The following is an 11,981-nucleotide window of genomic DNA, read 5'->3' as shown; positions in this document are numbered from 1 at the left end:
ATCTACATAGAACACATCACTGGACATCAGCAATGATGAGCTGCAGTGCCGATGAGAAGCGCAGTCAGAAAAGTAACAAATACTTTCCTCATGAATTGTATTTTCTAAATGGACAACCAACCTAATTCTCAGGTACTGAGGGGCAATCTTCACTTATTGATATATTTTGCTTTCCACAACCAAATTTCGGTACAACTTTTCATGAGTGATGTACCTGAGTATTCGGATTTTAATATCAAAACTGTATTGTTAAATCTATTCCCCTACATTTGGGTTATTGTGGATTATATACTCTATGTATATGACTTTTAAAAAACTAACTTTATATTTGTGGATAATCTAAGCACTATACCCAGATGTACAGACACACTTTTTCCAACTTATGTATTATATAATTTTTTTTTAACATTCACTTTAATAAAATTCTTATATCTGGCACGTAAATACCTTGCAATGCTGACTACAAGTGCTGTGCGAATGTCTATCTTTGCTTTCGCGTGACATTGTAAATAAGAAGAGGGCAACATTATCTCCTGCAAATGTAAACAAACTTGTTTCTTTTAGCGACTGGCTGAACAAGAAGCAGGACTGAGTGGACTTGTAGGCTGTAAAGTTTTACACTTTTGTTTCTGAGTGCAGTTATGTAACAAAATAAAATCTACATTTGTAAGTTGCACTTTCACGATAAAGAGATTGCCCTACAGTACTTGTATGAGGTGAATTGAAAAATACTATTTCTTTTATCATTTTTACAGTGCAAATATTTGTAGTAAAAATAATATAAAGTGAGCAGTGTACACTTTGTATTCTATGTTGTAATTTAAATCAATTTATTTGAAAATGTAGAAAAGCATCCAAAATATTTAATAACTTTCAATTGGTATTCTATTAACAGTGTGATTAAAACTGAGATTAATCGCGATTACTTTTTTTAATCATGATTATTTTTTTTTAGTTACTTGCATGAGTTAACTGCGATTAATCGACAGCCCTAATAAAAAAAATACATGGCATTTCTGAGGGGTTTGTTTTGTTTTTTTAATTCTGACCCTTTTGACCTCCCAGCCTGTCAAGAGTCACATCTCTTAGCTCCAGGCCAAGTAGAATCTTACAGCCAGCCCTTTAGCTCCCAGTCCTTTAATCTGCGACCAATTTGATATTCAGGTGTGACAAAATCCATTACACCCTCCGGGGCAGAGGTGACATCAGCATTTCATCAATAATTATTATTATTATTATTGCAGTTGTACCTAGGAGCCCCAGTCATGGACCAGGACTCTGTTGTGCTAGATGCTGAATGAACGTTGTAATGTTTAATTGGGAGGTGGGAGTAAGAGCCTCCATACAATAGCTTTGTCTCCTATGATGACTAGCATCCTCCCCTTCTTCAGTATTTTCCCTCTCAAAACCTAGCAGTTCAAATGCCGCTTTGATCTCTCCTCCACCGTACTCACCCTAAAGTCAAGGACTGGATCCTGTGTTTGCCAGTCAATTTTCCCTGGCTGAAGGTGCTAGAGTGAGTTTAACCCAGTCTGCTTTTAAAGCAAGAAAGTGTAAATATTGTTAAGAGGCAACTGAATAGTCTTTCAAATTATTGACAGATTAACATCCATCTGGCCAGGATGAAAACTGTGTTTGTATTTCAAGACAGAGATTCATTAGACTTTCACCCTGTATAACACATTGTTCACATTGATAACGGTTCCCCATTCAGTCAAATAGAATTCAACTAAATATCAGAAACTTGTGTAACTGAAGATATTCCTGTGCAACATCTACTCAGAGCTCTTCAAGAATACATCTCATAAGTTACTTTACAAGAATATGTCGTCTATTGTACACTGAATCTTAGCTGACCAAACAAAGATCGCATGTGTAATTTGCATTCAAGTATATGGTAATAAATGTACATTTACCCCATCAAAGCAATTTAAATTGTTAAATATAAAGTGTATGTAGCTTTTATTTTAAAAAAAGTTTTAAAAGTCCAGTTGAAACGAATTGTAAAACTCTGTAATTTTTAAATTCTTGTTTTGAACTTGGATCTTGGGCTGGTATCTGTATTGTTGGGTAAACCAAGCAGAGATATAAGCTAAAATGATTTGTAGGTCCAGTGCTATTTTACTGACTGTAAATACATGTACAGTATGTAAAGATAATTGTTATGGATGTGACTTTTTTTAATCAGTAGCTGTGAACTCTGTGCAGCTTCTGTTACTCATACACTAAACATGAACTATCCAGGTTAACTGATAAGCATAATAAATTGCATGTCTGTGTTCAACAAAGTAATCCCAACTGATCTTGGACCATGCTTGCAAACTTGCTTTGCCCACCTCTTTCATATTTCTTTTTTTCTTTATGAAAAGAATTAAGGCAAGGAAAGTGCTCTACAAGTCTGACTAAGATGACTTTCAATTTTAAGATTAGTGGATACTAAAATATAAAGTGTCTGTGCTTTCTTACATCTGTAGATACTGAATGAACCAGATATATGTTGCATCTATTGTCACATATTTGGAGATTATCCAGCAAATTAAATAAAGCCTGAAGAACCTGGCTATCTGCTTAAAAGAACCCTGTCAACTAATTTTAGGGCTAAAGTGATAAAAATCTGATTTCATGTAATAGAATATGAATAGAAATATGTTTTAAAATTAAAGAGTTCTCTGAAGTTGTGTGAATCTAACCACAAAACCATTGTGCCTAAAGCAAGAGAACCACAGTAAAACTGATGCAAAACAAAAGTGAAATTTACCAGCTTAACCTCTTTCTCTAAATTAAGTGAAATGTTACAGTAACTTTTTATAACATACACAGCAAAAAAATTTCATGTTTAAACTTTGACTTGTGACAACCAAAGGCATTAATAACAGGTAGAATAATAATAATAATAATAAAAAGCTAAATTCACAATCTCTTTAAATTACAATTTGGCAGATATCCCATGGGATTTTCTTGCAGACATGGGATTTATCAAGGACCAATGCGATAAACTAACATAAGGGGTGTAAATTGTGTGTTTGGAATGAGATTTGCAGACCCTGTTTGAACCAGCACTTCTGTCCTGTAAACTACGTACATGAAGTCCTGATTCTGGAAGGAAAGGTTCTTGCAATCTCAGTTTTATTTTTCTCTTAACTCCATCTCAACTTCTCCTTTTCCCTTCTTCTATCATTTTGGTGCATGCAGTATTGTCTTCCTTCCCATCTATGTATCACTGCACTGATAAGGATATCAAAAGGGCCTAAATATGAGTCATAGAATATCAGGGTTGGAAGAGACCTTAGGAGGTCATCTAGTCCAACCCCCAGCTCAAAGCAGGACCAATCCCCAGACAGATTTTTGCTCCAGATCCCTAAATGTCCCTCAAGGATTGAACTCAATGCTGGGTTTAGCAGGCCAATACTCAAACCATATGTCAAAACGTTATAGATCCGAGATAAAACTAATCAAATCTCTCCTGTTTAAGTTTAAGGACTGGCTAGACTGCCTCTCCCCTCTTTCCACATTAAGCAAAAATTTTCATCTTAGTTTCATATTAAAATCCAGTCAATCAGCTGCCATTTTGGCTCTACTGTACCTGTGCCTTGACTGTCAGCTGCTTCAAAGTACATTCACCATCCCAGCAAACACACAAAAGATGGGGGAGGTCAAAGTTCGGGGTAGAGAATTAGGTATCAGGCCAGCCTTCCCCTGTGTACTGTACACTCAGTGGTTGTACAAGGATTATTTGAGTGACTGGGAGAGATCCATTTACTGGAGACTGCACAAGATAGGTATGGTTGTTTCACATATATTGAAAGTATTCAACCAAAAGAGAAATCAGCTGAAATCTGGAAATTTCAAGGCATTAATAGTAGTTTCAGGTAATATATTTGCCCGATAAGTTCCTGTGAATGTTTGCAGTTTTATATTAATATTTTCCTATTTTTAATTGCTCTGTGAAAGACCCATATCAACAACAGAAACCAACTAAACGGGAAAAAATGCAACTGACTACACAAAAGCAAAAAGCACAAAGTAAATAAACTGAAAACAAACTTTATAGAAATATTTTTCATTTCTAGTCACTGTAGGCCTTGTCTAGACTAAGGACAATGGTGAGTTTTTAGAAATGTGTTAGCTGACATTAGAATTGGATGCTGTCTAGAAACTAGGTTGGATAAGTTTTAACTCTTAAAATTTTGTTAATATGTCATGGCTTATCCAATTTAAAAACACCCACTTCTTTCCCTAGTGTAGCTAAGGCATTAAGATTAAAAAAATTAAAAAAAATTCTGTTGTGTTTTCTGAGAGAAGTATAATTTGGGGTTTTTTTTGTTTGTTTGTTTGTTTGTTTTTTAAGTTGATGGTGTCCCTTTAAAGGAAATATTGCTTGTCCTTGGGTTTCTAGTCTAATCATTTGGAGTGTTGATTGGTTAGTACAAGAACAAACTAGGACTAAATTTATTACCATTTGCCTAAGGTAGAGGAGTCAAGTGTAATTACTGTAAAATAACTTATATGTGTTGGAAACAGCAAAGAAAATGTTGCACTAGTAGCAATCTGCATTAATGTTTCTGTAAATTTGTTCGGCGTCTATAGTGGTGGTAATTTGTAGAATTCTGTCTGAAGATATATGTTAAAGAAGACTGACTGAAAAACCAAGTGTACAGATTGTAAAGATTTTTTACATACAAGTAAGTTTTCTTTGTGTAATATTTATATTATAAAAGTTGCTAAAAACAGAATTAATGCCTATTGTAATTTTTTTTGTCCCATAAGCATCCAAAGCCTTTTTCTCTGGCAGACTTGCCTGATGCCTAAAATACATCCAACAAAATCTCTACTCTGAAATGAGCATCTCTGCATGATGAACTATGAGCTTCAGGATATTTCTTTCACCACTTCCATTCCCATTCATCTTCCTTCAGTCTAATATCTGATGCACATATGGAGGACAGATTGACATCTGAATGGTCTTTTCCATTGTTAACTACTACAATCCTTTTGAGCTCTACCTCTGCTTACTCATGTAAGTTACTATGTTTTCTCAAAAGCTGTTACTTCTTGAAACTCTGTAGTTGGCCAAGACTTTTGCCACACACAATGTCTTCATTGACATAAAGCCTTTTTTTCCTCCAGCAAGATAACTGATGCACATTAGTTATCTCACTGTAAAACCCTAAGAGGAGACAATTTTTGTAGTGTTTGCTGAGGCAGCTAGGTGAGGTTGCATCATATCCCACTTGTAATTGACCTCACCTCGTTTATCTTAACAGTAAAACTAAAGAGCCTTTCCTCCATTATGTTTTCACAGGATAGCTAAAGCCTATTAGTTATTCCATGGGGGGAAAAAAACCTATACAAACATACTATGCTTTCCTCTTTATGTTCAAAACTGTCTCCTTTTCAAGGACAGAACTGGAGACAAATTAAACATCATGCCATCTGGACTAATGCAGTAGCCTGCCCAGAAATGTGTTAATGTATTCATCCCACCAATTCTTGTGAGGCTTTTATTTTTCATAAAATACTTTAAAAAGCACATCACTTCCAGTTCAATTAAAGTTAGTGGCTACCAGAGCGAGCAGAACTGTCTCAAGAATTCAAAATGGCAGACCTCAAGATATTTCTTTTCTTCCCATTAACTCAAAGTTAGTTCTTCCATTCTTGCAAGCTACCAATAGGAGACCATTCTTTAACATACAGAAGCAACTTATGACAGATGACCTAAACCACACTGTATAAAAGACGCAAACAAACTTTAAATACAGTACTTTATTTTTCAGTGTTCACAGCTATTAAAGTGTTTTCTTAAATCCTGAAAATAATTCCCCCCCACTCTCAAACAACCCTCCCACCCCCACATTTTGGATGGATGATCACTAAATGAGATTAAAAAAAAACAAAAACAAAAAAACAAATGTTCACAAACATACAACAAAATCCATATTACCCTCCCAAAACACAAGCTGTATTTACCCAAAACCAAAGTCTTGAAAATTCATTATTCAGGACGGAAACATAAAAAAAGATTTTGAGAACAGGTTTAAATCAAATCTATTTTTAGAAGATTTTATTGCATCTTTTGAAAGTTAAAAACCATACATACTGAACAAGGGAGACACAAAATAATGTAATCTCTGAAGTGTACGTACTTGTTCATTTTACTTTCTTAATGCTTCAGATTTTGGAAGGTTATAAGAAAGTTTCAATGGGCAAATTAAAAAAAACCCAATTTATTTCACTTTTATTTTAGATCTGTTTTAGGTCTGGTCTACATGCTGAAGGTGCACTGATATAACTAAAGGTGTGATGTTGCACCGATTTAGTTAAATTGGTATGACTTTGTGTGGCCACTCTTACATGGGTTTAAACTTGATTTATGTTTGTCTGATTTATGTCAATCCTGTCACAGGCATGCTAAGCTAGTTCAAAACCAATGTAAGAGTGGCTACACACACAAAGCTGTGCCTGTTTAACTAAAAATCAGTAAGATATTTCACTTTTACTTAAACTGTTGCAGCCATAGCATATAGACAAGCCAGATTTTCCTAGCCTCGGCCTCTTGGTGCTATTCAGATGTCCTTTGTAGCAGGAGTCATCAAAACACTACATTGGGACAAACAGGCAGAATTTCAGCTTAGGGTCTGTGTGTGAGAGAAAGGGAAACTTCCCTTCCTTCCCTTTCCCTCCTGGTTGTTCTTCTACAGAGCCAGTTTGAGGACAGCAGAGTTCTGTATTAAACTTTTGTCCCCATCCTGACCGAAGTATCTGACAGGGCAGAGCTAAGCAGTGGAAACACTGCTCTCCACACTCCCTACCTACTTCTCTCTCTAATGCAGCAGAAGGCTGTCAGCGACTCCCATCTAACACAAGAAGCATGTGCAGGAGAGGAACTGGTGGTGATGTTGTGTAGTGCCAGAAGCGGAGTGAAACAGTCAGCTGACAGCTACAGTAGGCTAGGAGCTGCTGATGGAAAAGTCACTTTCCTAATTCTATGAACAGCTTTTTCAAAAGAGTGCCCTTTGGTTGCTCATGACCCCATTACTGTAGGATTCAAGGGTTCTCTGCTCACACCAAGCTGACCTCAAAGTGGAAGCAAAGGGAAGTACAGTTTTCCTTCAGTACTGTTTAGCTCACTTCTGCCACAGATGTCCTAAGTAGTGCTCTCAGTCAGTCTCCAGTCAGGATAGGAGGTCAGGGCTGGGAAAAACTATATTCAGTCTAAAGGAAAAGTTCAAATAAGGAGTTTAAAAAAAACAACAAAAGTGTTGTTATAACTAATCTTACAAGATTAGAGGAAGAAATTTGAGGGAGAGAGAATAATTTTTAATGTTGAATATAGCCTTGGGCCATATTTTGGCGCAAATACATGTACAGGAGGCTCCTGCTGGAGTCAAGGGGACCCATATGGGACCCCAGAACCAGAATATGTTAGGCTGGGACATTCATGAGAAGTTAATAAAGAAGGATCCAGCCTCAGAACTCGAGCACATAAAAACAAAAAGCAGGCCCTATTCAGCTTAAAGCTACTACTGCAGCTACCTAGGCTACGGAAACTCTTCAAGTTTTCTGTGCTCTGTAGTCAGGGACACTGCTCCCTCCGTTTTGAGAGACTTTCTTCTTGGCCTCAGCCACGTAAGTTACTCCCCTTTCCCAAGGAAAGGCTCTGATTCTGCTCAACTCAGATGTTATTCATGGTAATCAGACCCAGGGGACTCGTCTCAAGAGTAGACACATGTCTAATGCCTCCCCACTAAGCTGGCCAACAGCTGGGGAGTAAATAGGCTGGACAACCTAAAGGTCTCTCTCTAGCTGACCCCTATAAATTGGAAATTAGGACTTGTCTACATACGGAAATTTACTGTTATAATTATACTGCTACAATTACCCCATGGACCCACTTATTTCCAAATAAGAGTGCCCTTTTCTGGTTAATTTGTGTCACTTCCAAGCACTTAGGAGACAGTGGAGCCAATAGGGCCAAATAATAGGGCCATATACATCTCTAAAAATCCTACATGATTATGATCCTCACCAATTTCAATCAAAATGAGAGCACCCAAACTGATACAAAGAATGAGTGGAGTGTTTTGGGGCAGGAGGCAAAGGAGGAGAAAAAGGATCTCATCCTTGCAACTGCAATTATTTTTGGGGAGGTGGCAGAAGGACATTGTGAGCTCCCCTTGCCCACTGACCAAATACCAGACACAGAGCCTGTGACTGACTTCCTTCTCAACAGGACAGTTCAGGGCATAGTCATCTTACTCAGCTTTCTGGGGCTTATGTGTTACAGAAGACCGTGTAAGTGACCGGCTGGCTAGGTGTTAGATGGTTGGAGAAATTTTTCATCACAGGTAACAGGGTCTGATTTTAAAGGGAGGTTCATAGAATGCCACTTTTAGCAGATCATTTTCATTTTACCTATCAAGGCTCATCACAAATCAGTTTTTACAATGCAAGTTTTTGGCTTTGAAATATTTGTATACATTATAGATAAATCAGCATAGCCTTGTTTTGTTGACCATGGAATAGCATGGATTCAATACATCACTTGGAAACAATGAAGTTTTTTTGTTTTAAATTTTTTTAAGAGTATTTTAGATTTACTTCTGATGTTACATTTTTTTCAATTGTTCCATACAGAGGACTGAAAGAAGACAAGAAGCAGGAACCAGCACTCTACAGTCCTTTTAAAGCATATAAAACTAAGTATGGCCTACAAAGCCAAATGCCTCCTAAATCATTTCCTGTATTCTGGATATGACAGGCAATAATTAAAGAGATCTGAACATAAAATAGTAACATTGAAAAAAGGAAAATTCATTGTTTCTATTCACTTTTCTGGAATTTGTTATTTAAAAAAACCAAACTGTTTAAGAATACACACATGAGCAGTGCAAAAAGGGGACTACTTTAAGACATCACATTTCGGTATAAAAAAATGTTCAGTTGACTAACAGGATTAAATAATATCAGGGATCAAATGCAGTGATTCATTAATAAAGAGATCATAATTAACTTTCCTAACACTAAACCATTGCTAATATACACACCTCTCGCTACCAGTAAATATCACAACCATGTTTTGTCAGTTATTAGTATTTACAATGTTGTTGTTAGTATCTTCTATATCCTCCTCCTCCCCTTCCACCATATGGATCTCCATAGCCGCCTCTGCCACTGTAACCCCCCCTGCCCCCATAGTCTCCCCGTCCTTGGAAACCACCTCCACCTCTACCACCACCACTGAAGCCACCACCTCCTCCTCTGCCACCTCCTCCCCCCCAACCACCCCTCCCACCACCACCTCCTCCCCCCCAACCACCCCTCCCACCACCTTCTTGTCTCTTCTGCCAAGGGGGCATTTCAGGAGGTGGTGGCTCAATCTCAGTTGGTCTGCCTCCACGGTCTGGCACTCTCCCCATCAGGACCTGTGTACAGAAATACACAATGCTTATGTTTAAATAATAATAAGGCTGCTGAAAGGATGTAGAAGTTATCTTGTGGATGAAGCGCACGTGCCTACTCATCACAGGGAATGCAATACTACCCAGAGTGATCTGTGGGAGTTAGGACTTCCAAGTTATCATCCCATGTCTGCCACAGACTTGCCATGTGACAATGGACAGCCTCTCAGAGTCAGTTTTCCATCAGTGCCACCAGCTAGCTACTGTCTAGGGTGGTCAGGTTTAATTGTTTATAGTGAGCGTTAAGATTTTTTTTAATCAAAGGTGCTACATAAGGGCTATCAATGCTCATGACTCCTTAATCCTTATATTATGATGCTATTTAAATTCAACTAGAATGGCAAACATTGTTCAAATCCCATCAGAAAATACTGCAATGACAACTACAGTGGGTAGCATATATGATCTGACAAAACTGGTAACCATATGCAGCTATAAAATGGTTCATTGCTTTCTTTTCAAATCAGGCATTACTGATGCAGTGCAGAGAACTGAAAAAGCAACAAAGTCCATAATGCAATGCATATAGTAGCACCTTCAAGTGAAAAGTGTTATCTTGAGAGTCACTTGACATGAACTGATGTACAAAGAGAACATTATTGGGAAAAAATATTCACACAGCATGTTATCATTCTAACATGAAGAGACACTGTACTCTAGTCAGCTTACATCTAAAACGGTCATGCAGAAAGACATGGAGTTTTAGTTACCCAAATAGCCTGTTGATAATTTTCTTTCAGAGGTTCTCTCCCAACCCCACACATAATGTATACCAACATGCAAGCTACTCATATCAAGCTCTGTCAAAATAGCATTAACACATATACTGTATACTAAAATAGTATTTACAAAAACAAGGAAGCATGTGTCAAGTAAACCCTTGGATTCCAGTTGGCCACTTACGTGATGTCCTGGGATCACTCTGATGCCAAAGGGACATATCAGTCTTGTTTGACATACAACCCTTGAGTCTAAGGCCTGGTTTACACTGGAGGGAGGAGGAAGGAATCTAAGTTACGCAACTTCAGCTACGTAGCTGAAGTCGACATACTTAGATCTACTCACGGCGGTGTCTTCACTGCGGTGAGTCGACTGCTGCCACTCCCCCGTCGACTTTACCTGCGCCTCTCGCAGCGGTGGGGTACAGGAGTCGACAGGAGAGCGCTGGGGGTTGATTTATCGTGTCTAGACTAGACGTGATAAATCGACCCCCGCTGGATCGATCGCTGCCCGCCGATCCAATGGCTAGTATGGACATACCCTTACTCTTTCATTACTATTCAGGACACTGCCTGATCCACATCTAATGTCTCCTCTTGTCTCCAGCTCACTCTCTCCATCTGCCCCTCTCCTGCTGCTTCTCAGTTTCTTGCTCTTTTGACCCACACATACTTCATGATCTAACCAAACCACCCACTTCCCAAGTATTCCAAAGCCAGCCCTCCCCTAAGTCCGCCTGTGTCCAACCTGCAATACCCATTCCTTTCAACCGGCTGCTGCACCCTGCAACCTTACTCCATTTGCACCCCATCCCATCTGCTTCTACTTTGCAAACCCTCAGCAATCTGCCCCCTTCGCTGCACCCATCACTGCAATTCACATCAAATAGGAATCCTCAGCAAGATTCCAACTTACCCCTAAAATAAATAAGAAATATGGGAACTGTAGTAGTGATTATGTATTCCTTCTAAGGCGGCTTTGGAAGTTTGTAGATAGGTGATTAAGAAGTAATTTGTTTCATCTTCATTTGAGTAATTATGAAAAAAATTATAAACCAATAACAATGTTTGCAGTTTTTGAGTTTCATCATTCATATGTAGCTATCACATTTACATAGGTAAACCACAATATATATTTTTTTAATTTTGTAGTAAGAATTTCATTCCCATAGACGCCTGTTGTGCCTAGTTTCAACAAAAAGTTTTAAATTTATCAATGAGTTATAAATCTCAGAACATTGGGCCATAATGAAAACTGTTTTAAATCCTTAGCTGTTCTGGTATGCATAATATTCCTGTGATGCAAGGAATTACAAAAACCTGGTATTTAGTAGCTAAGGCCTTCATCCTAGAAGCACTTATGCATATGCTTAACTTCAGACAAATGTAAAGTTAAGCATGTGCATAACTGGAGCCCATTGTTGTAAATAAAGTACCAAGAATTAATAATGCATTTGGACATATTGGCTACTACCTTTAGCTACAAGTCCTGAAATAGACTATACACCCCATGGAGGTCCCTTTACAGCTAGGCTGCCCCTTTGAGAAATCTGCCCAGTGAAGCTGCTTCTGAAATTGGAAAATGTATAAGGATTCTTATGAGAGACAGGGTGGATGAGATAATATCTTTTGTTGGACCAACTTCTGTCTGTGTGAGAAACAAGCTTTCGAGTTTACACAGAGCTCTTCTTCAGATCTGGAAAACTTACTCAGGCCAGGCCTATATTTCAGACCTATATCGGTATGATTACGTCACTCAGGGACATGAAAAATCAACACCCTTGAGCAACATAGTTATACGGAC

General features: G+C 38.1%; 1 protein-coding gene across 2 annotated transcripts in view; it reads right to left on the bottom strand.

Moving 5' to 3' along the window:
- Positions 1–6,033: 6,033 nt before the first annotated feature.
- FAM98B (family with sequence similarity 98 member B) overlaps positions 6,034–11,981 on the bottom strand; it is a 56,438-nt gene continuing 50,490 nt past the window's right edge. For both annotated transcript variants that reach the window (XM_034768969.1, XM_034768968.1), the window contains exon 8: positions 6,034–9,422. In XM_034768969.1, coding sequence (XP_034624860.1) covers positions 9,108–9,422 — 315 coding nt within the window. In that variant the 3' untranslated portion in view covers positions 6,034–9,107. The remainder of the gene's footprint in view (positions 9,423–11,981) is intronic.

Source organism: Trachemys scripta, chromosome 4 (genome assembly GCF_013100865.1).
Source record: "Trachemys scripta elegans isolate TJP31775 chromosome 4, CAS_Tse_1.0, whole genome shotgun sequence".
NCBI classification, from domain to species: domain Eukaryota; kingdom Metazoa; phylum Chordata; order Testudines; family Emydidae; genus Trachemys; species Trachemys scripta.
The sequence above is the reverse complement of the archived record's forward strand: the minus strand, read 5'-3'. Positions and strand labels throughout refer to the sequence as shown.